The sequence below is a fragment of the Lissotriton helveticus genome, chromosome 7 (assembly GCF_964261635.1).
Source record: "Lissotriton helveticus chromosome 7, aLisHel1.1, whole genome shotgun sequence".
Lineage (NCBI taxonomy): Eukaryota > Metazoa > Chordata > Amphibia > Caudata > Salamandridae > Lissotriton > Lissotriton helveticus.
In genome coordinates this window covers 502,619,788-502,645,563 of record NC_136068.1, presented here as the reverse complement: position 1 = coordinate 502,645,563, position 25,776 = coordinate 502,619,788, and the positions used below count along the sequence as shown (strand labels likewise).

Genomic DNA, 25,776 nt, shown 5'->3' with positions numbered 1-25,776 from the left:
ACCATACCAGAAACCAATAAGAGTTAATGTCATCAACTGCTCAGGGAAAACTACGTACAAAAATGCTAAACAAGAGCAGAAAATTTTATTCCATTTGGCTTTAGCAGATAAAACTGGAACAATAAAATGTACTTGTTACCAAGAAAATTTATATGAGCAAACGAAAAATAACTGTGGACTACTGATACGAAACTTTATTATCAAAAACAAAACAATTTTAATTACAAAACAAACTAAAGTAACCAAATTTCCCGCAATGGCAATCGAGGATGGCCTGATCCAACAAGCAAACAACATTTTGCATCCGCCTGCACCATCGGCTTCTCCCATCAAGGAAATCAAACGGGCAAGTCTAAAAAGCCTGATGACCGTTTCAGGGACAATAATTGCCGTAAGTATGAACACAAACATGTCATCATGTCAACTAAAAAAACATATTGTCTCGCATTTGAAAAGTTGGACTTATTAGTATTGTAAATGACATATCTTATGTATTTTTTACTTTTTTAAATTGCAAGTCTAAATAGCACACCTATGTCATGTGACAGGCAGACCTGCTCTTAGGGCAGGTATGCTTGCCACATGGCACCTGTGCCTTTTTTGGGGATGCCAGAGGGTGTCAAAGTGACACCCCCTGCACCCTTCTGAATTCTTTAATTACCGATTCGGTAAATACCAAATCGATAATGCCTAATCATTCCTATGGGCTTCAAAGCCCATAGGAATGAATGGGCATTACCTATTCGGTATTTACCGATTCGGTATGTAAAGAATTGTTTAGGATTCGGTACGAATACAGATGTTGGGACCTACATACCATTTACCGATTTTTAAATACCAAATCGGTATTATTCGGTATTTCAAAATAGGTAAATGGGATTTACCTACATCGTGCCCTTAGTAACTTCACTAACAAGCTCAAAAAAGGTTGCATTATACACTCTTTCACACTATGTAGAAAGTAAGAGTTTTGGGAAATATAATAGGCCAGTGCTTTGGGGTATACTACAAATTCAAGTACTCTCCACAAAGCCTTTTTTTACAAAAAAATATGCAATATGGTAGAAAGGATGTTCATTTGGGTCGTGAAATCTAATACATTATATTGCCAGTCATACAACGCACTACTACTATGTGTTTTTACTGTCACTATTTTATAGAATTGCTCTTTTTGGGTTTACCAAAAGAACGCAAAGACTGTCTTTACATCAATGCCTCACCCTCAGTCACCCTCACTCACCCTCAACACCCCACCCTCACTCTCCCTCAACACCTCACCCTCAACAATTCACCCTTAATGCCTCACTCACCCTCGATCTCACTCACTATCAATCACCCTCAACACCTCCTCCTCACTCACCCTCAATCACCCTCACTAGCCCTCAACACCTCACACTCAAAAACTCTACACTTCTCCCTCAACTACTCACTCACCCTCACTCTCACTCAACACCTCAACACCTCAGCCTCACCCTCAACATCAATCACTCACCCTCACTCACCCTCATCCTTACTCACCCTCAACTTCTCACCCTCACTCACCCTCAACACCTCACCCTCACTCACCCTCAACACCTCACCCTCAACAATTCCCCCTTAATGCCTCACTCACCCTCAATCTCACTCACCCTCAATCACCCTCAACACCTCCCACTCACTCACCCTCACTCACCCTCACTAGCCCTCAACACCTCCCTCTCAAAAAGTCTACACTTCTCCCTCAACTCCTCAGTCACCCTCACTCTCACTCAACACCTCAACACCTCAGCCTCACCCTCAACAACTCACCCTCACTCAATCACCCTTACTCACCCACACTCACACTCATCCTTACTCACCCTCAACTTTTCACCCTCAATCTCTCACCCTCAACACTCCCTCACTCTCACTCACCCTAAACACCTCACCCTAACTCAGCCTCACTCACACTCACCCTCACGTAACACCTCATCCTCACTCATCCTCACTCACCCTCAACCCCACCCTCACTCACCCTAACCCTCACTCACCCTCAACACCTCACCCTCAATCACTCACCCTCACCCTCACCCTCACTCATGTCATCATATGTACTAAAAAAATGCATACTTGCCTTACACACACAGTACACCCAAGCAGCGGTGTACGCACTACCAATCCTTCTGTTATGCCACATCTCGCAGCTTAGATTCCTTCGCTCTTTCTTCTAACTCTCCACGTTTCTGCCTGTTTCACTCTCTCTTCCAACTCTCAACCCCCTCTCCATTTACTTACACAAATCTCGCAGATACCATAAGCAGCGGTGCACGCACTACCAATCCTTCTGTTATGCCACATCTCGCAGCTTAGATTCCTTCGCTCTTTCTTCTAACTCTCCACGTTTCTGACTGTTTCACTCTCTCTTTCAACTCTCAAACCCCTCTCCATTTACTTACACAAATCTCGCAGATACCCCAAGCAGCGGTGCACGCACTACCAATCCTTCTGTTATGACACATCTCGCAGCTTAGATTCCTTCGCTCTTTCTTCTAACTCTCCACGTTTCTGCCTGTTTCACTCTCTCTTCCAACTCTCACCCCCCGCTCAATTTACTTACACAAATCTCGCTGATACCACAAGCAGCGGTGCACGCACTACCAATCCTTCTGTTATGCCACATCTCGCAGCTTAGATTCCTTCGCTCTTTCTTCTAACTCTACACGTTTCTGCCTGTTTCACTCTCTCTTTTAACTCTCACCCCCCTCTCCATTTACTTACACAAATCTCGCAGATACCCCAAGTAGCGGTGCACGAACTACCAATCCTTCGGTTATGCCACATCTCGCAGCTTAGATTCCTTCGCTCTTTCTTCTAACTCTCCACGTTTCTGCCTGTTTCACTCTCTCTTCCAACTCTCACCCCCCTCTCCATTTACTTACACAAATCTCGCAGATACCCCAAGCAGCGGTGCACGCACTACCAATCCTTCCGTTATGCCAGATCTCACAATCTTCCATCACACATGGAGCTGGTACAGCACAGGCAACGGCAATGCAAGCTTCACTCAAACACGGAGCAGGTACAGCACAGGCAACAGCAGTGCAAGCTTCCCTTACACATGGAACAGGTACAGCACCGACAGCAGCAGTGCAATCTTCCCTCACACATAGATCAGGTACAGCACAGGCGGCAGCAATGCAAGCTTCCCTCACACACAGAGCAGGTACAGCACAGGCAGCAGCAGTGCAAGCTTCCCTCACACATAGATCAGGTACAGCACAGGCGGCAGCAGTGCAAGCTTCCCTTACACATGCAACAGGTACAGCACCGACAGCAGCAGTGCAAGCTTCCATCACACACGGAGCAGGTATAGCACAGGCAACGGCAATGCAAGCTTCACTCAAACACGGAGCAGGTACAGCACAGGCAACAGCAGTGCAAGCTTCCCTTACACATGGAACAGGTACAGCACCGACAGCAGCAGTGCAAGCTTCCCTCACACATACATCAGGTACAGCACAGGCAGCAGCAGTGCAAGCTTCCATCACACACGGAGCAGGTACAGCACAGGCAACGGCAATGCAAGCTTCACTCAAACACGGAGCAGGTACAGCACAGCCAACAGCAGTGCAAGCTTCCCTTACACATGGAACAGGTACAGCACCGACAGCAGCAGTGCAAGCTTCCCTCACACATAGATCAGGTACAGCACAGGCGGCAGCAGTGCAAGCTTCCCTCACACACGGAGCAGGTACAGCACAGCCAACAGCAGTGCAATCTTCCCTTACACATGGAACAGGTACAGCACCAACAGCAGCAGTGCAAGCTTCCCTCACACACAGATCAGGTACACCACAGGCAGCAGCAGTGCAAGCTTCCCTCACACATAGATCAGGTACAGCACAGGCAGCAGCAGTGCAAGCTTCCCTTACACATGGAACAGGTACACCACCGACAGCAGCAGTGCAAGCTTCCCTCACACACCGTCACACACCCTCAGCTTCACACACCCTCACTCACCCTCACACACACACACACACACACACATACAACAACAAAAAGAAGAATAGAAATAAACTATCCTAATCCACACTCTAACTCCTAGATTGAAATCCTGAGTCCTAATTCACCCTACAAATACACTCTTTCACTCTATGTAGAAAGTACGCGTTTTGAAAACTATAATATGCCAGCGCTTTGCTGTATACTACAAATACAAGTACTCTCTACAAAGCCATTTTTTGCAATAAATATTGCTATCATTTAGGAAGGATGTTCATTTGGGTCGCTAAATATAATACATTATATGGCCATTCATACAACGCACTAATAATATGTGTTTTTACAGTCACTATTTTATACAATGCTTACTTTTTCTTTAGGAAGAGAACGCAAACACTGTGTTTACCTCAATGCCTCACCCTTAGTCACCCTCACTCATCCTCAAAACGTCACCCTGACTCACCCTCAACACCTCACCCTCAACACTTCAGCCTCAACGCCTCACTCACCCTCAATCTCACTCACCCTCAATCACACTAAACTCCTCACCCTAACTCACCCTCACTAGCCATCAACACCTCCCCCTCAAAAACTTTACCCTTCTCCCTCAACTCCTCAGTCAACCTCACTCTCACTCAACACCTCAGCCTCACCCTCAGCCTCACCCTCACTCACCCTCAACACCTCACCCTCACTCAATCACTCACCCTCACTCACCCACACTCCCCCTCATCCTTACTCACCCTCAACTTCTCAACATCAATCACCCTCAATCTCTCACCCTCAACTCCTCACCCTAAATGACACTCACTCAGCCTCACTCACACTCACCCTCATCCTTACTCACCCTCAACTTCTCACCCTCACTCACCTTCAATCTCTCACCCTCACCCTCTCACCCTCACTCACCCTCACTCACCCTCACTTACATTCACCCTCACACTCACGTAACACCTCATCCTCACTCACCCTCACTCACCATCAACTCCTCACCCTCACTCACTATCAACACCTCACACTCAATAACTCACCCTCACCCTCACTCATGTCATCATGTCTACTTAAAAAATGCATAGTTGACTTACACACACATTACACCTTTAGTAACTTCAATAACTAACTCAAAAAAATTAGAATTATACACTCTTCACACATAGTAGCAAGTATGACTTTTGAAAACTATAAGATGGCAGTGCTTTGGTGTATACTACAAACACAAGTACTCTCTACAAAGCCATTTTTTCAAATAAACAATTCAATCTTTTAGAAAGGATGTTCATTTGGGTCGTTAAATGTGATACATTATATTGCCTTTCATACAAGGCACTAGTAATATGTGTTTTTACAGTCACTATTTAATAGAATGCTTTCTTTTTGTGTAGGAAGAGGATGCAAAGACTGTGTTTATCAATGGGCAAGATACCCCACTCAAATCGATTACAATAAAAGATGCAACTGATGATATAAAAGTGACACTGTGGAGAGAAGCGTCACTATTTAAAATACATCTTGGGAAATATGTTACCCTGACTCACGTCACTGTACATGAATTCAATTGCCAAAAAATATTGAATACAACGCGCCATAGCAAAATGGAGGTAAGCACAACAAACAAAACTTTTGTCAATTATCTCTTCTCAGCCACTCTTGGACTTTCACCCAGTCTTGCCCTTTCACCCACTCTGCCCCTTGCACCCACTCTGGACCTTTTACATTTCACCCACTTGGGACCTTTCACCCACTCGGGAGCTTTCACCCACTCGGGAACTTTCACCCACTCGGGACCTTTCAACAACTCTGGCCCTTTCACACACTCTAGGCCTATCACCCACTCTAGACTTATCACCCACTCTAGACTTATCACCCACTCTAGACTTATCACCCACTCTAGACCTATCACCCACTCTCGACCTATCACCCACTCAAACCCTATCAACAACAGGGACCCTTTCACCTACTCAGTCCATTTCACCCAATGTGGCACTTTCAACAACTCTGTTCCTTTCACCCACTATAGGCCTTACACAAAACATAAAGTATACAAATTTAAAAACTAATTGTTGCTTTTGTTTTCTCTCAACAGGTAACAGCCCCACCAGAGGAAAAGATGGACATTCTAATTTATGGTGTGGAAAGCTCTACAGAGCAAAATAGTATTATCACAATAAAAGTGACAAACACAGACGAATATCAATCTATGCCCATCGAAAACCAGATCTTAATTAAATGGTTTATGTTAGATGAGGAAGTTGACAACATCGGAGATGCCCTTGTCCATTTTTTGCCACAAACTTTTGAAGTTGTCTTTTGTAATGGCCAAATCATAAAGATTCTGCAAGAAAAAGACGATGCAATATGTTCTGACTAAATTTTGCATGTTGCCAGGATATCTTATTTTTGTACAAAGTTAAACAATAAATATTTGTTTTTTTTTAAAATAAATAAAAAAGTGTGGGATACAAATTTTACAACTTCTATGGTATTTTTTGCTATACAAAAGGCAAATTATAAGTAATACACTCAATTTATACAACATAGTCACACCCACATACAACATTCAGCCTATCCATTTGACATGACAAACACATATACAAAATACACATACTTTGTAGCTTGCACGCACTACAGTAGTATGTATGAATGAGACTGTTGTTGTGCTAAATACGCCTGTGCTGGTGCCGAGTTATGCTGTGTTGTTGCTCAATGTTACTGTGGGGGGGCCGAATGATAAGGTGGTATTGCTGCGTGTTGCATTGGTGGACATCACAAATTAGGTTGTTGTGAGAATTGCAACTGTTGTTCGGATGAGTTATGCTGTGGTGGTAATAGTTGAACACTAACAAACCACAACTCATCATCAACACATCACAACAACAGCATTAGGAAGCACCACACTAACATCACTCATCAACACACCAACATCACTCTACACCACCACAACAGCATCATTCTACAACAACAACATACAAAAACACAAACACACTTCACATTAAAATAACTATTCACACATGCAAAACACTCACATTTGCCAATCACACCCTCACTCACACTCTCAGCCTCAACTCATCACCCACCCTCAATTACACTCACTCACCCTCAACACCTCACCCTCACTCTCCCTCAACACCTCACCCTCACTCACCCTCAACACATCACCATCACCCTCACCCACCTTCAATCACCATCAACACCTCACCCTCACTCACCCTCACTCACCCTCAACACCGCACCCTCAAACTCTCAATCACCCTCACTCTCAACACCTCTCCCTCACTCACCCTCAACGCCTCAACCTCACTCACCTTCAGCCCCTCACCACCTCACCCTCAATCACCGTCATCCTCACTCACACTCAAGACTTCATCCTCACTCACCCTCAACACATCTGCCTCAATTACCCTCAACCACACTTACCCCCAACACACTATCACACTAAAACAACACACAAACACTTACCACCACTGCACCACTTCACTCACCCTCAACACCTCACCCTTAAACTCTCACTCAAACTCACTCTCACTCATCCTCAATAACATACAACACCTCAACCACACTCAGCCTCAAATCCTCAATAACACTCAGCCCCTCACCCTCACTCACCCTCAACACCTCACCCTCAATTACACTCAACACCTCACCCTCACTCACCCTCACTCATCCTCACTCACCCTCACTCACCGTCAACACACTATCACACTACAACAACAAACAAATACTTACCACCACAGCAACACTTCACTCACCCTCAACACCTCACCCTTAACTCCTCACTCACCCTCAATCTCACTCATCATCAATCACCCTCAACACCTCTCCCTCAACACCTCACTGTCATACTCACTCACCCTCAAAACATCACCCTCATTCACCCTCACTCACCGTCAACACACTATCACACTACAACTACAAACAAACACTTTTCGCCACAGCAACACTTGACTCACCCTAAACACCTCACCCTTAACTCCTCACTCACACTCACTCTCACTCATCCTCAATCACCCTCAACACCTCACCCTCACTCACCCTCAACGCCTCACCCACACTCACCCTCACACCCTCATCCTCAGCACCTCACTCTCTCTCACCTTCAACGCCTCACCCTCAACGCCTCATCCACACTCACCCTCAGCTCCTCACCCTCAGCCTCAACACCTCACCCTCACTCACCCACAACGCCTCACCCTCAGTCAACCTCAACACATCACTCACCCTCACTCTCACTCATCCTCAATCACACTCAACACCTCACCCTCAACACCTCACTCACCCTCAGCCCCTCACCCTCACTCACCCTCAACTCCTCACCCTCACTCATCCTCACTCACCCTCAACACCTCCCCCTCATTCTCACTCACTCTCACCCTCTCACCCTCATACTCACTCACCCTCAACACACTATCACACTACAACCACACACAAACACTTACCACCACAACACCACTTCAATCACGATCAACATCTCCCCCTCAACCCCTTACTTACCCTCACTCATCCTCAATCACCCTCAACACCTCACCCTCACTCACCCTCAACGCCTCACTCACCCTCATAGCCTCACCCACCCTCAACGCCTCACACTGACTCACCCTCAATCTCACTCACCCTCAACGCCTCACCCTCACTCACCCTCAACACCTCACCCTCACTCACCCTCAACACCTCACCCTCACTCACCCTCAACACACTATCACACTACAACCACACAAAAAAACAATTACCACCACAGCACCACTCATCACCACTGCAGCAATCAAAGGTCATACAATAACAACATGTACGCTTTTAACAGTCACACACACAACAACAGCTATCAATGGCCACTTTCACCAGGCATACACACACAACAGTCATCAGTACTGCAGTATTATGTCTAAATGAGACTGTGGGTGTGCAAAATACGGATGTGGAAGTGCAGAGTGATGCAGTGTTGTTGCTCAATGGTACTGTGGGGCTGCAGAAAGATAAAGTGGTATTGCTGCATGTTGCATTCGTGGACATCAGTGATGCCATTGTTGGGAGAACTGCAACTGTTGTGGTGCTGAGTTATGCTGTGGTGGTAATTATTAAACACCATCACAACACCACTCATCACTAGCACAGAACAACACATCACAACTACAGCATTACTAAGCACCACACACTCACATGCCCACACGCTCACACACCCCCACCCTCACACACATCCACACTCACACACTCACACATCCTCGCACACCCACTCACATTCTCAATAAGCCTCATAGCCTCACGCTCGCCAACAATCACTCACTCTCACCCTCACACCGTCACCCTCACACCATCATCCACTCACCCTCAACACCTCACCCTCACTCACCATCAACACACTATCACACTACAACCACACACAAACACTTACCACCACAGCACCACTCATTACCACTACAGCATTACTCAGCAGACAAACGACATACAATCCAAACATGTGCGCTTTTAACAGGCACACACACTAATAGCTAGCAATGGACACTTTCACAAGGCGTACACACACAACAGTCATCAGTGCATCCTTTCACCATGCATACACCCACACAAACAGCCATCAATCCACGCTTTCAACAGTCACACACACCACCAGCCTGAAGTGCACGCTTTAGAACAACTTTTTGTACGTTGCACACACAATTACAGCTATACAAGCATGCTTTGGTGCTGTACAGTACTGCAGTTCTATGTCTAAATGAGACTGGGGGAGTTCTAAATACGGCTCTAGTGGCAATGAGTGATGATCTCATGTTGCTCAATTGTAGTGTGGGGTTGCAGAATGTTAATAATGTGCTATTGCTGCCGAAATGGACATAAGGGATGCCGTGCAAGAGAAAATTACTACACACAAGGAAAGTGCGACCGAAAAACACGTACGGCAAAACGAAACTCAATCCATGCCAAAGAATAAAACTAAATAGCAGCCATTGATAAAATACTAAACACACTCTAATGAGAGGAGCCAGACAGAAAATACATGCGAGCAAAGCAAGACCGAAAACAATAATTACATTAACATCAATAAAAGGAAATGCATAAACAAAAGTATAAGAACTCACAAAGGCACTTTTTCATAATATGCAAATAAAATTGTCATTACCTGTCGATCGTAGCAGCTCATTCCCTGAAATGTAGAAAATATAAAAAAAAACACAAAAAAGAGAACATACACAGTGCATACATAATACTTTTAACTACAACAAGCAACTAACAAAATAAATGAATAGCGGCGAAACAAGTCACATACCGGTACAAATGACACAAGCAAAAGCTAAGTCAGAGGAAAAATAAACATCACAGTGCCACCTCAGGCGAAACGGAACTACTGAAACTACATACCAGGAAGACACTAGCAAAGATTACTCAATGCATCCCGAAGAATCAACTTAAACACGAGCCAACATTCGCATAAAGATCAAGAAAAATTCAAAACACAAGGAAAGTGAGCGAGAAATAACAACGGACGCAATTTCAAAGACATAACACATACAAAAATAAACATTGCTTTATGTAACATTTCGAAAAAAAACAATTTTTCAAACATATATCTTTTAGAACAGTACTAAAGAATATTGTAACTCAAAACTTGATAATACACAAGGCGCAATACAAATAAAACACTCATACATCCTAATAAAACATTATTAATAATACGTAATTACACACACGTATTAATACATTCAAATTCATGTACTCAATGTTAATAAATGTACATCTTACCAGTCAGACGACGCAGCAACAAACACGGAGGAATAACACACCTTTACCGCACGAACATTCACATCAATGTAGAAAACGCCCCGTTGACGCACGTCAAATGCAACGCTACGTCACACAACGTAGAGCTGCGATTGGCTAAAAATTACGTAACGCTCATAATTACATCACCATCAATTAAAAAATAGAACGCTAACATCCCTTACGTAACAAACGTAAAGGGAATACATTGCGTAATACCCTTTACTAGAACAGAAATAAAACACATTTTAAGTACATACACTAAATAATTTTACAAACGTATACACAAGCCAAGTGCGACCAAAAAACACGTACGGCAAAACGGAACTCAATCCATGGCAACAAATACACCGAAATAGCAGCCATTGATAAAATAAAAAAAAAACTCTAATGCAAGAAGCCAGGCAGAAAGTAAATGCGAGCAGAGAGACCTAAAACAATAATTACATTAGCTTTACAATAAGCAAATGCATAAACAAAAGTATAAAAGTCACAAAGACACGCTTTAATATTATGCAAATTAATTTGTCATTACCTGTCGATCGTAGCAGCTCATTCCCTGAAATAAAGAAAATATAAAAAAGAAAACACACAAAGAGAACATACACAGTGCATACATAAAACTTTTCTCTACAACAATAAACAAACAAAAAACAAAGCTGTGCACGCACTACCAATCCTTCCGTTATGCCAGATCTCACAATCTTCCATCACACACGGAGCTGGTACAGCACAGGCAACGGCAATGCAAGCTTCACTCAAACACGGAGCAGGTACAGCACAGGCAACAGCAGTGCAAGCTTCCCTTACACATGGAACAGGTACAGCACCGACAGCAGCAGTGCAATCTTCCCTCACACATAGATCAGGTACAGCACAGGCGGCAGCAGTGCAAGCTTCCCTCACACACAGAGCAGGTACAGCACAGGCAGCAGCAGTGCAAGCTTCCCTCACACATAGATCAGGTACAGCACAGGCGGCAGCAGTGCAAGCTTCCCTTACACATGCAACAGGTACAGCACCGACAGCAGCAGTGCAAGCTTCCATCACACACGGAGCAGGTATAGCACAGGCAACGGCAATGCAAGCTTCACTCAAACACGGAGCAGGTACAGCACAGGCAACAGCAGTGCAAGCTTCCCTTACACATACATCAGGTACAGCACAGGCAGCAGCAGTGCAAGCTTCCATCACACACGGAGCAGGTACAGCACAGGCAACGGCAATGCAAGCTTCACTCAAACACGGAGCAGGTACAGCACAGCCAACAGCAGTGCAAGCTTCCCTTACACATGGAACAGGTACAGCACCGACAGCAGCAGTGCAAGCTTCCCTCACACATAGATCAGGTACAGCACAGGCGGCAGCAGTGCAAGCTTCCCTCACACACGGAGCAGGTACAGCACAGCACACCCTCAGACCCTCACCCTCAACACCTCACCCTCACTAACTTCACCCTCAACACCTCACCCACAATTCCACACCCTCATTCACCCTCACCATCACTCACCCTCACTCACACTCAACACATCACCCTCATCTACATCTCATCCTTAACACCTCACTCACCCTCACTCATCCTCAACAACTCACACTCACTCACCCTTAACACCTCACCCTCACCCTCAATAACATTCAACACCTCACCCTCACCTTCACTCAACATCACCCTCACTCACCCTCAACGACTCACCCTCAGTTACACACACTAACCCTCAAAAACGCAACAGCACTCTGCCTCTCCATCATTCACACTCTATCCATCATTCACACACTATCCATCTTTCAGAAACTCTGCATCATTCATCCACTCACCATCATTCACCCAATCTCCATCATTCACCCAATCTCCATCATTCACCCAATCTCCATCATTCACCCAATCTCCATCATTCACCCAATCTCCATCATTCACCCAATCTCCATCATTCACCCAATCTCCATCATTCACCCAATCTCCATCATTCACCCAATCTCCATCATTCACCCAATCTCCATCATTCACCCAATCTCCATCATTCACCCAATCTCCAACATTCACCCAATCTCCATCATTCACCCACTCTGCAGCATTCACCCACTCTGCAGCATTCACCCACTCTGCAGCATTCACCCACTCTGCAGCATTCACCCACTCTGCAGCATTCACCCACTCTGCAGCATTCACCCACTCTGCAGCATTCACCCACTCTGCAGCATTCACCCACTCTGCAGCATTCACCCACTCTGCAATTTTAGGAATGTTAGGCCATTTTCTTACACATAAAAAAATTTCAGGACGGAAAACAAGGGGGTCGACGGAGTACAGCATCAGATACGTTAGACACAAAAAAAACTTAACATAATTGACCTAAAAGGATGCAAGGATGTTAATCAGTCTTCGGGCCAAAAAGTAAATTTAATTCGTACGATATTACAACAATATTACACAAAGGAAACAAATACAAATATGTGGCAGGAAGCGAGGACGAGGAGATACAAAGACACAAGTGAAACAGGCAACTTTTTCGTCGGGCAATAAACAAGCACTATTCATCCGGAGAATGGGACGGTTTAAAGACAGTAGTCAACAGTTACACAAAAAACCGGACGCATACAACAATAGCACTTCTTCTCACGGAATTCCGTCTAATATAAAGCAAATATGACGAAAAAAAAATATTCGGAAACAGTCAAATTTTTCAGAGGGAAATAAACAAGAACGATTCATCCGGGAAATGGGACGCATTGAATACAATAGTCGACAGTTACACAAAAAGAGATACGCATAACACAATAGCATTTATCCAGACGGAATTAGTTCGAATAAAAAAACCATATTACGAACATAGGAATATTCAGTCACGAAAAGCTAACGAAAAATACATTACTTCACTGTACATGTCGTTCATACATTGCTAAGAATACTACAGTCAGCAAAAATACAAAGTTTCATTTCATACTTCAAGTACGTCAATAACAAATTATCCGACTACTTCAGCATCACACAAAAAGATAATCAAAACACAACTTACATCAATATATTAAAACACATTTAGCACTTCAAAATGAAACAAACACCTTTTGTATGTCAAATTACCAAAGAAAGGAAATTAATACATTACATTACAGTTTAACAAAACATATGCATTACATATCGCCAATAAAAAACACAACTTTATGTTACATTACAAACATTTACAAATATTACGAGCGAAATAAATACATTTAGCAAGTATTTAACTTTAACATAGTATATATACTACATTACATTACATTAAAAGAAACTTAGGATTACATTCTTACCTGTCAAACGACGCAGCAACACCACAGGAACAAGAACACGCCTTCCGCGCACCAACATTCTCGATCAATGGGGAATTCAACGGTTGACGTATGCAAATCGGAACGCTACGTCAAAAACGTCGCGCTCCGATTGGCTAGAAAAATACGTAAACAAAAAACACACACAACTCAAAAATAAACTAGACCGCTAAACATAGCAGACGTCGACGTGACGCTATAAGTCGGCCATTTTTAAAAAAAATTAAAAAACAGACTCCACAAACACGTTACAAAAAAATAACACAGTTAGTACAATACATACACACGAAAATTACATACTAATATACACATAAGACAGAAGTAATACAAAGGGGACATGTGACACCTTTTGTTAAAAACAACACATTACTTAATTAATATTAACATATACACACACTCTTAACATCACCCTCACACAACAAAACTATCACACTCTTTCACACCCGCTCAGTAACGCTAAAACAACATCTCCCTCATACACCATCACACACCTTCAGCCTCACACACACTTACTCACCCTCACACTCACACACTCACACACTCTCTGACGCAAATAACTTCACTCATCCTCCCCCCCTCACACCCCCTAACACTCACCCACTCACACTCATCCCCTCTACATCACCCCTCACACACTCACACTCACTCCCTCAACACCCCACCCTCACCACCCTCACACCCCCTCATTCACCCTCATTCACCCTAACACAGCCTCACACTCTCACACACCCTCTCACATACCCCTCACACATCCCATCAATCACGCTCTCACACAACACCTCACACACTCCCTCACTCACACTCTCACACACTCCCTCACTCACCCGCTCACACCCGCTCAGTCTCACCCTCACTCTCCCTTACACTCCCTTAACCCCTCAACATCACTCACTATGCCTCCCCTCCCATTACACTCACCCTCACCCCCTCACCCTCAAATCCCTCATACTAACACCCCTCATACACAACACCCTTAACACTATCAACACTCACCCACACACTCTCCCTCACCCCCCTCACCCACCCTCAACATCTCATCCTCACTCAGACTCAAACACTCACCCTCACTCACCCACAAACTCTCACCCTCACCCACACTCATCCTCACACTTACTCACCCTCACTCACCCTCACCCTCTCTCACCCTCACTCACCCTCGACACATCACCCTCAATAACCCTCACCCTCACTCACCCTCAACGCCTCGCCCTCAACCCCTCACCTTCAACACCTCACCCTCAACACCTCACTCACACTCACTCTCAATTATCCTCACTCTACAACTATCAACAACACTCACCCTCAACAGCTCACCCTCAACAGCTCACCCTCAACACCTCACCCTCACTCACTCGCGCTCAATGCCTCACACTCAAACACTCAACCTCACTCACCTACCCTCAACGCCTCACCATCACTCACTCACCCTCAACATCTCACCCTCACTCACTCACCCTCACTCACCTTCAACGCCTACCCTTCAAATGCACACCCTCACTCACCCTCACTCACCCTCAACGCTTCACTCACACTCAACACCTCACCCTCAACACCTCACCCACCCTCACCCTCAGTCAGCCTGAACATCACTCACCCTCAACTCCTCACTCACCCTCAACACCTCACTCACCCTCAACACCTGACTCACCATCACTCACACTCATCCTCACTCACACTCAACACCTCACCCTCACTGACACTCACTCACACTCAATCACTCTCACCCTCACTCACCCGCAACGCCTCGCCCTCAACGCCTCACCCTCAAATCCTCACTCACCCTCACTCTCACTCATCCTCAATCACCCTCAACATCACACACTCACTCACCCTCACTCACCCTCAACACATCACCCTCACTCACTCACCCTCAACTCCTCACTCACCCTCACTCTCACTCATCCTCACTCAACCACCCTCAACTTCACTCACCCTCAACGCCTCACCCAACACCTCACCTTCACTCACCATCAACATCTCACCCTCACTCACCCACAAAACATCAGCCTCAACACCTCACCCTCAATCACTCACCCTCAACAATTCACCCACACTCACCCTCCCTCACCCTCAATTCCTCACCCACACCCTCAACACTTCACCCTAAACACCTCACTCATCCTCAACGCCTCCCCCTCCCCCTCACTCACCCTCACCCTCACTCACCCTCAACACCTCACCATCACTAACACTCAACACCTCACCCTCACTAACTCACACTCAATCACCCTCAACACCTCACCCTCAACACCTCAACACCTCACCCTCAACACCTCACCCTCAACACCTCACCCTCAAAACCTCAACCTCAACACCTCACCCTCAACACCTCACCCTCACTCACTCTCACTCACCCTCACCCTCACTCACCCTCACTCACCCTCACTCACACTCACTCACACTCAGTCACCCTCACTCACACTCAGTCACCCTCACTCACCCTCACTCACCCTCACTCACCCTCAACTCCTCACTCACCCTCACTCATCCTCACTCACCCTCAACACCTCACCCTCACCCTCACCCACCCTCAACCCCTCACCCTAACTCACAATAACCCTCCCTCACCCTCACCCTCACTCACTCTCACTCTCACTCACCCTCAACACCTCACTCACCCTCAACACCTCACTCACACTCAACTCCTCACTCACCCCCACCCTCACTCACCCTCAACACCTCACCCTCACACAGTGCAATAGGTCTCATAGGATTTTTAGTTACAGCTTTTACAATTGTTTATTGCTTTTTTGATTTGTAATTCTTTAGCATTGGCTACAAAAAAAAAAAAATGCAAAAGATTTACAACAAAAAACCCATAAACAATTCTAAATGCACTAACTCTAATGCTGCGAGACCTATTGCATTTTCAATGCTTGTTTATTGAGACCATTGTTCCCTAAGTCGCACTAGGGATCCAAGGTGTCTCAGAGGGTTTCCGGATCCGCGCTGCTCCGCTCTTCGCAGCCTTTTTTGTTTTCTCCCATTCCCCTTTTCCCCGGTGCGCTCCCACGCAAGGCAGTGACCATTCAACACTCCTTGTGTGGCAGCTTTTAAGGGAATTGAAGAACTCGCATCCTTCCATCATCCCCGCTGGATGACTCATCATGTCAGTGGCGTTTCAATTCAGACACACCTGACAGGTGGACTTCATCCCCCAGGGTGCATCTGGCAGCAGAGGCTTTCTGGGACCTGTAAAAATTCTGCCTCCAGCGTCCCCCAGAACTGGATGCGCCTGGACTTTTTAAAGCAAACATTGAATATTAAGCACTATACTATAAATGTTAATTCTACTGAACTTTTAAAACTAAAATAAAAGTTAAAATAACAGAAAGGATACAAATTGATATACAGGCATTTTTCCTGGACAAATTTGAGTAAAAAAGGCTGTACCACTTGCAATTCAACTGCAAACATGAATATATATATATATATATATTACCTACTGGCGGTCGCCAGTAGGTAGTTATAGTTAGGACCTAGTTTCCATAGGAAATCCGCAACATTCTATTGGGAATAACTCTGGCGCCGGTGGAGGAATTTGCGTGTAATTTTCAAAAATTTTGGCCAGCTCCGTTCCGCTCCTTCCCTGAAAGTTTCGGGGGGATTCCCGTGCGCGAGCGGAATTCTGATTTGCTGTTTGACGTCTGTTAACATTCGATTTGGAGGAAATCAGGAAGTATTGACCGCCATTTTGTCAGTGCGAGTCCACATATTGTAGATAACAAAGGGGCACAATATGGAAAAGGGGCAGGGTGGAGACTCCCTGACCCCTTAGGTATTGTCAGGGGGTCCATTAAGGACCCCCAAGGCCCAAATATTTTTTTGTTTTTCTAAAAAGTTGCAGGGTGCGCGCACCCGATCGCGCACCCCGTCTCAAAATGGTGTTTTACTCGATTTAAATAAAAGTTTCAAAACGTGAGAAGGAGGCTTGGTAGACAGTCCCTGACCCCCTAGGTATTGTCAGGGGGTCCATTAAGGACCCCAAGGCCCAAAAAAATCTTTTTTTTTCCTAAAAAGTTGCGAGGTGCGCGCACCCTGTACCGCACCTCGATTTACAAGACTGTTAAAAACTATAGCGGAGACCGTGGAAAAGGGGCAGCGTGGAGACTCCCTGACCCCCTAGGTTTTCTCAGGGGGTCCATTAACGACCCTCAAGGCCCCACAAAAACTTTTTTTTTCTAAAAAGTTGCGAGGTGCGCGCACCCGGTCGCGCACCTCGATTTACAGGACTATTAAAAACTATAGCGGAGATCATGGAAAGGGGGCAGGGTGAAGACTCCCTGACCCCCTAGGTTTTCTCAGGGGGTTCATTAAGGACCCCCAAAGCTAAAAAGAAACATTTTTTTGGTTTTCTTCTCGCCAAAAAGTTACGGGTGCGCGCACGGTGCGCGCACGGCGACAAAAAAAGATAAAAAAATGGAGTTAAATTATAAGTTTGAGTGTTTAGATGTTAGATGGCTCTAAAAAGAGCCGTTGTGTTTATTGGGTGTTTTTGGTACGTACTTAAGTACCGATGCAGAGTCTTATGTTACAGAGGAAGACTCTATTCCCCTCATCGTTGAAATGTACACCATCTCTCCTATAGATGCCTTGCATGTTGTAACTCAAGTTGTTGTGATATATACTACCCATTCCATAGTCTCTCATGTACGCAGAAACAGATTAATTTACATGTTTCCTTGCTTTCTCAATCTGTGGACAAAATTGGTTGGACCAGTTCCATTTTTGCCTTTGGCATATATTAGAAAATACCAAGGCAGTTTTTGGAAAAAGTGTCATCAATTGCCCAAAGATGTCCTTTAAAAGCATTTCCAGACCTACCCCAGTCAAAGTGCCCAAGTCATTGCCACCACAGTGCACAATTATAAGGTCAGGGTGTGGAAGATGCATAAAGGATTTTACCAATGGTATCAATTGGTGACATCTCAATCCTCTCTGTCCAATCCATACAATGTTCACATTTGGTAAATCAAGGTTGTAATTACCTCTGTTAGCTGTGTATTTTTGAGCCCAGTGGACATAGCTATGACCCACAAACCAGACTTTTTGCATCTTCAAGGTAGATGTGCTTGTATTCAAATGAGTTGTGGAAATGAAATGCCAGTTTGAAAGTGGGAGTTATGAAAAAAACTGGTTAATATTCAGTGCACTTGAAAAACAAGAAATGATTGGTGCTCTTGTTGAAAAAAGTCATTTCAATGGTTGAGAAAAAGTCATTTAAACAAACATGGCACATGATTAGGTAGTACAGTGAGAGGTCAAACACCCTTGATGGAATATTTTGCAACATTGTATGATGAACTTCTGCACTGTGAGCTGGGTTAGGAGGGAGTTACTATGGTTACAGGGGAATGAGCACTGGGGGGATGGGTGAATGTTATGTGACTTTCAAAGTGTTCAAATGTACAACCAATTAAAATGTGCAGTTTGGTTTTGAATTTGTGTGGGAAGAATATTTATTGGCTATGTACAAGAATATGGGTCTGAAATGAAAAAGAATTTGTGCCATTATTATCAGGCTCTAGTGTCAGAAGCATAATTCAGAGATTCTGCTGCAGAAAGTCTGTTGACTGTGATTGGCACTGTCTACATCTTCCAGAGCATTTTTAAAGGTGAGTAATTATTATTTTAATAAAGATAGAGTGCTGTATGCACTATGGGGAAGATTAGAAGCTTATTGTGCTTCTTTATTCTTGTATTTCGTGTCATGTTATTTTGTAATGCTGTTTAAAAATACAATGGTGCATATTGGAAATGTATTTTCAAAATGAGGTAGGTTTCTGTTTTGTTTCTGTAGTGGTAATTTAAATGAGCTGTGCTCTGTGTCAAAAACGATTTACTGTGGAAAATGTTTTCTGGTAAAAAGTGTGGTGTTTAAATTTTGGTCAAGGATTACTCTGATTGTCTGTTTAAAGTCAGAAATTATATTTATATAATTTTCAATAATGTCACATGTGCTTTGTAACAGTTTGCCTCTTTTAGCTTAAAGGGTTTTCTGTGCCTGTGTCTCATCTTACTCTGTGCCTGTGTGGTATCTGAAATATGATTATAAAGATACACTGCTGTATGCAGTATGGGGAAGATTAAGAAGCATATTGTGTTTTTGTATGGTGTATATTGGAAAAGAATTTTTGAAATGAGTTAGGTTTCTGTTTTGCTTTGTAGTGGTCATTTAAATGGGTTGTGCTCTGTGTTAAAAACGATTTAGTATAGAAAATGTTTTCTGATAAAAAGTCTGGTATATATATATGCTTATATATAGGTGGCCTGTTTTTGGCCAGTAGAGACGGTGAAATATTATGAGGACACGCATACTGCTTGCAGATACAGAGATGGTAAATTACACATACTGCGTGCAGGGACAGAGATGGTAAATTACATGCAACATGCTGCTCATGTGTTTAAGATGACTTAAAAACGATTTATGAGCAGAGACACACATACTGCTTGCAGAGACAGAGAGGCAAATTATATGCAACATGCTGCTCATGTGTTTAAGATGACTTAAAAACGATTTATGAGCAGAGACACACATACTACTTGCAGAGATAGAGATGGTAAATTACATGCAACATGCTGCTCATGTGTTTAAGATGACTTAAAAATAATTTATGAGCAAAGACACACATACTGCTTGCAGAGACAGAGATGGTAAATTACCCTGACAAGGTAGTTGCAAGCTGCGTGAGCGCTTAGCGCGCACTCTTCTCTTTGCTGCTTTTAAAAACTTTAATTTCGTTTTTTGCCTGTTTACCCCTGTTTTTAACTGGCCCCTCACTTGCACTATAATAGGCCGCCGCACCGCCGTTTGGGCGGGTCTGGTTCTGGGGTGGGTGCCCTGTCCGTTTTTGGCCGCCATATTGGATTGGGGTGTTGGATCGTGGTGCCTCTAGCCTCCAGCGCTTCAGTGCGCAGGAGCAGCCTGGGAACACCTACTTAAGGCGAGTCCCTCCCTGACACCGCCCCTGACAAGGTAGTTGCAAGCTGCGTGAGCGCTTAGCGCGCACTCTTCTCTTTGCTGCTTTTAAAAACTTTAATTTCGTTTTTTGCCTGTTTACCCCTGTTTTTAACTGGCCCCTCACTTGCACTATAATAGGCCCCCGCACCGCCGTTTGGGCGGGTCTGGTTCTGGGGTGGGTGCCCTGTCCGTTTTTTGGCCGCCATATTGGATTGGGGTGTTGGATCGTGGTGCCTCTAGCCTCCAGCGCTTCAGTGCGCAGGAGCAGCCTGGGAACACCTACTTAAGGCGAGTCCCTCCCTGACACCGCCCCTGACAAGGTAGTTGCAAGCTGCGTGAGCGCTTAGCGCGCACTCTTCTCTTTGCTCCTTTTAAAAACTTTAATTTCGTTTTTTGCCTGTTTACCCCTGTTTTTAACTGGCCCCTCACTTGCACTATAATAGGCCCCCGCACCGCCGTTTGGGCGGGTCTGGTTCTGGGGTGGGTGCCCTGTCAGTTTTTGGCCGCCATATTGGATTGGGGTGTTGGATCGTGGTGCCTCTAGCCTCCAGCGCTTCAGTGCGCAGGAGCAGCCTGGGAACACCTACTTAAAGCTCCTCCCCTAGCGCAGCGGGATCGCGCAGCGGGCGCGTCCTCGCGTGGCCGGAGTCGTGCCAGAGTCCTGCCCGTCTGCGCCCGTCCGCGCTAGGGACGCGCTGGGCGTCGCGGTACTCTGGTTATTGACTATTATTCCATCCTGGGTCCACCATGCTGACGTATTCGCGGGATTGCCTGTTTGCCATCGGTCAGGTAAGCCGCTGTTGTACCCTTCCACCGGTACACCCATTGCGTGGCCCATACCATTGCCCTTGTAATGGGTGGGCTCTTGACTCTCCGCGTCCTCTCCCAGGGATTTTGTCCTCGGAGACCCGCCGTACTACTGACATTCCTTCTACCCTGAGGATCCTGAATCTGAATGTGAGGTCTGCGTTGAAACACTACCAGAACATCTATGACCTCATTGAGGAGGAAGCTCCGGACTTATTTGCCATGACTGAAACGTGGCTACAGGATGCCGACACCGCTATCACTAATTTAGCCTGCCCACCCGGCTATTCTATGTACACCTTGAATAGGCGGTGTAGGGGTGGGGGTGTAGCGTTAGTGGTAAAATCCATCTATTCCTGTGTCTGGACTGCCCTAAGCATCTCTGGGTGTGAAAGTGCCTTGTTCAAGGTCTCTGTCAGCCCTGAGTTTACCCTGTCCGGGATGGTCGTTTACCGTCCACCCGGCAGTGATGTGGCGTTCAGAAATGCTTTCCCCGATATTGTTGGCCCTCTGGTCGCAGACTGTGCCAACTTCTCTATCATGGGTGATTTAAACCTGCATTTCGACACCCTCTCTGGCTTGACAGTGCGTTCCATCTCCTCTGACCTAGAGGCCTTTCAACTCCCTCAGATGGTTTCCCAGCCTACCCATTCGGGGGGGCATATTCTGGATCCCTTGTTCACCAATCTGCCGGGGATTCAAATTACCTCTGTTTCTCCGGTGGAATGGACAGACCACTTCTTGGTGTCCATTCTATGCCCTGTCTCTGCCACTCCTTCCATCTCTTCGGCTAGACGGGTTCAGAAGAGGGCTTGGAAAAAGCTTAGGTTAGAAGACTTCCATCGTCTTCTATTAGAGGAGCCGCTCGGCCCTTTGACGGATGTAGAAAAGGGGTATGACCTCTTCTGTTCTTGGATCACCAGGGCCTTGGACTCTCTGATACCTATTGTATCAACTAAAATCAACTCCAGAGAGTCGAGTCCCTGGTACGATGGCGCTCTTCGGGCCCTAAAGGGTGCCTGCAGACGGGCTGAGAGGGCTTGGAGGAAGACCTATGGGGCTGATCTAAAAGCTGCATACTCCAGGTCCGTCAAGCTCTACCATCGAGCCATCTGCCGAGCTCGTGCGGCTTTTTATGCCACTGAATTCCGGAACAGTTCTAATCCGTCGAAAGCCATCTTTAAGGCCGTAAAAGATCTTACGACGAAGCGGACTACCTCTACGACCGTAAGCTCCCTTTCCCACTGTGAATCCCTTGCATCCTACTTCCTGGGGAAGGTGCAAGCTATTTATCGGACATTCCCTAGCATAGGGTACAGTGAGGAAAGTACTAATGGGGCTCACCATCAGACTACTCTGCTTGTCTTCCCCCCCCTCACCTTGGACGGTTTTGACAAACTTGCGTTGCAAGTTAAATCTGGATCTCCATCCGATCCAGTAAGGCCTGCTCTCTTTCGTGATCAGGCTTTTATGGGGCGTCCTGCTGTATGCTCCCTCGTCAACCTGTCATTGGAAACGGGAGTTGTTCCAGCCAAGTGGAAACAAGCCGTGGTGTCCCCAATTATTAAAAAGCCCACCCTGGACCCATCTAAGCCTGAAAGTTACCGCCCCATCTCGTTGCTACCCTGGCCAGCCAAGATTACTGAGGCCCATGTCAATCTGGCCCTGTCTGAGCATTTGGTACGGACCAATGCCCTCGATCCCACACAAAACGGATTCCGTGCTGGGCACAGTACGGAAACTGCGTTACTTGTGATGGTGGAACATCTCCGGGCAAGGCTGGATGCTGGTCAAACGGCGGCGCTTATTTTGTTAGACCTTAGCGCCGCCTTTGACACGGTGGACCACAGCATCCTCCTGCATCGGCTCGAGGAGACTGGCATTGGCGGTCAGGTGCTGCAATGGTTCCACTCCTTTTTAGATGACCGCTCCTTCTGTGTTGCCATCCCTCCCTTCAAGTCCAATTACCAACCGCTGGCCATGGGGGTTCCGCAAGGGTCCTCGCTGAGCCCCACGTTGTTCAACCTCTACGTGAGACCGCTGGCTGATGTCGCTAGGCAGTGGGGCCTAACTTTGGTCTCATATGCCGACGACACACAGCTGGCGGTTACTCTCAGCGGGGATGCAGAAATTGAGGCCCCCAGGTTTCAGTCTGGACTGAAGGCGGTGGCTAGTTGGCTGACAGGCAACTGCCTTCAGCTTAATGCCACAAAGACGGAGGTGATGGTCATCGGTAAGGGAGTGGAGCTGTGGGGCGACCAATGGTGGCCCTCAGAGTTGGGACCTACTCCGATCCCGGTATCGGAGGTGAAAAATCTGGGGGTATGGCTGGATGCTGGCCTCTCCTTCGTAGGGCACACAAAAAAAACTGCGGCCTGTTGTTTTGGACTCCTAAGGGGCTTGAGACCTGTTCTCAAGTTCTTTGATGCCCCAACCAGGCAACTGGTGATCCAGGCTACTATCATCTCTCGCCTGGATTATGCCAGTTCTCTCCTGGCTGGGGCTAACCAGGCCGAACTAACCCGTTTGCAACGGGTTCAGAATGCTGCGGCGAGAGCGATTGTTGGCCTGCCCAGATTCAGTTCGGTGGCAGGTGTCCTTCGCTCTCTACATTGGCTTCCGGTTAGGAAGCGCATTCTCTTTAAGGTTTTGTGTCTTGCCTTTAAGATCCTGAGAGGTATTGGCCCGGAAATCCTGTCGAGCTGTCTTTCCTTTTATGTTCCCACCCGCAGCCTCCGTTCCCAGGGTTTGGCCCTTGCGGTGGTCCCCAGATTCAGGCTCAGTCGCATGGGAGGCCGCTCGTTTAGGGTCATGGCTGCGTCAGCATGGAATTCCCTGCCTGTTGAAATCCGTCTGATGGAGGACCTTTTGACCTTCCGGAGGGCTATAAAAACTTTCTTGTTTTAGCTGTGTTGCTTTTATTTCCTGTTGTGTTATGTTCTACCTTGTCTCTGCGCCGGGACGCTCCTTGGCTGGAGTATCTGTGCGCACAATAAATCACCCTAACATAACATAACATAACTCCTACTGCTTGCAGAGACAGAGATGGTAAATTATATGCAACATGCTGGTCATGTGTTTAAGATGACTTAAAAACGATTTATAAGCAGAGACACACACTGCTTACAGAGACAGAGATGGTAAATTACATGCAACATGCTGCTCATGTGTTTAAGATGACTTAAAAACGATTTATGAGCAGAGACACACATACTGCTTGCAGAGACAGAGATGGTAAATTACATGCAACATGCTGCTCATGTGTTTACATGACTTAAAAAGGATTTATGAGCAGAGACACACATACTGCTTGCAGAGACAGAGATGGTAAATTACACATACTGCTTGCAGAGACAGAGATAGTAAATTACATGCAACATGCTGCTTATGTGTTTAAGATGACTTAAAAACGATTTAGTATAGAAAATGTTTTCTGCTAAAAAGTCTGGTATATATATATATGCTTATATATAGGTGGCCTGTTTTTGGCCAGTAGAGATGGTGAAATATTATGAGCAGACTCACATACTGCTTGCAGATACAGAGATGGTAAATTACACATACTGCTTGCAGAGACAGAGATGGTAAATTACATGCAACATGCTGCTCATGTGTTTAAGATGACTTAAAAACGATTTATGAGCGGAGACACACATACTGCTTGCAGAGACAGAGATGGTAAATTACATGCAACATGCTGCTCATGTGTTTAAAATGACTTAAAAACGATTTATGAGCAGAGACACTCGTACTGCTTACAGAGACAGAGATGGTAAATTACATGCAACATGCTGCTCATGAAATATTATGAGCAGAGACACACATACTGCTTGCAGAGACATATATGGTAAATTACACATACTGCTTGCAGAGACAGAGATGGTAAATTACATGCAACATGCTGCTCATGTGTTTAAGATGACTTAAAAACGATTTATAAGCAGAGATACACATACTGCTTGCAGAGACAGAGATGGTAAATTAAATGCAACATGCTG

At 45.6% G+C, this 25,776-nt stretch overlaps 1 protein-coding gene across 1 annotated transcript; it reads left to right on the top strand.

Moving 5' to 3' along the window:
- The first annotated feature begins 246 nt into the window (after positions 1-246).
- LOC144766845 (uncharacterized) lies at positions 247-6,478 on the top strand. The gene is made up of 3 exons (XM_078650563.1): positions 247-391; positions 5,343-5,558; positions 6,044-6,478. The coding sequence occupies exons 1-3, from the start codon at positions 257-259 to the stop codon at positions 6,326-6,328; spliced, it is 636 nt and encodes a 211-aa protein (XP_078506689.1). The 5' UTR covers positions 247-256; the 3' UTR covers positions 6,329-6,478.
- Positions 6,479-25,776: the final 19,298 nt, after the last annotated feature.

What these genes read in the sequence shown, in the direction of transcription:
- LOC144766845 (XM_078650563.1), top strand. Translation starts at nt 257, where the DNA reads ATGGCAATCGAGGATGGCCTGATCCAACAAGCAAACAACATTTTGCAT. An exon ending in TTTCAGGGACAATAATTGCC is followed by an intron (nt 392 to 5,342) that starts GTAAGTATGAAC and finishes CTTTTTGTGTAG; the next exon opens with GAAGAGGATGCAAAGACTGT. An exon ending in CGCGCCATAGCAAAATGGAG is followed by an intron (nt 5,559 to 6,043) that starts GTAAGCACAACA and finishes TTCTCTCAACAG; the next exon opens with GTAACAGCCCCACCAGAGGA.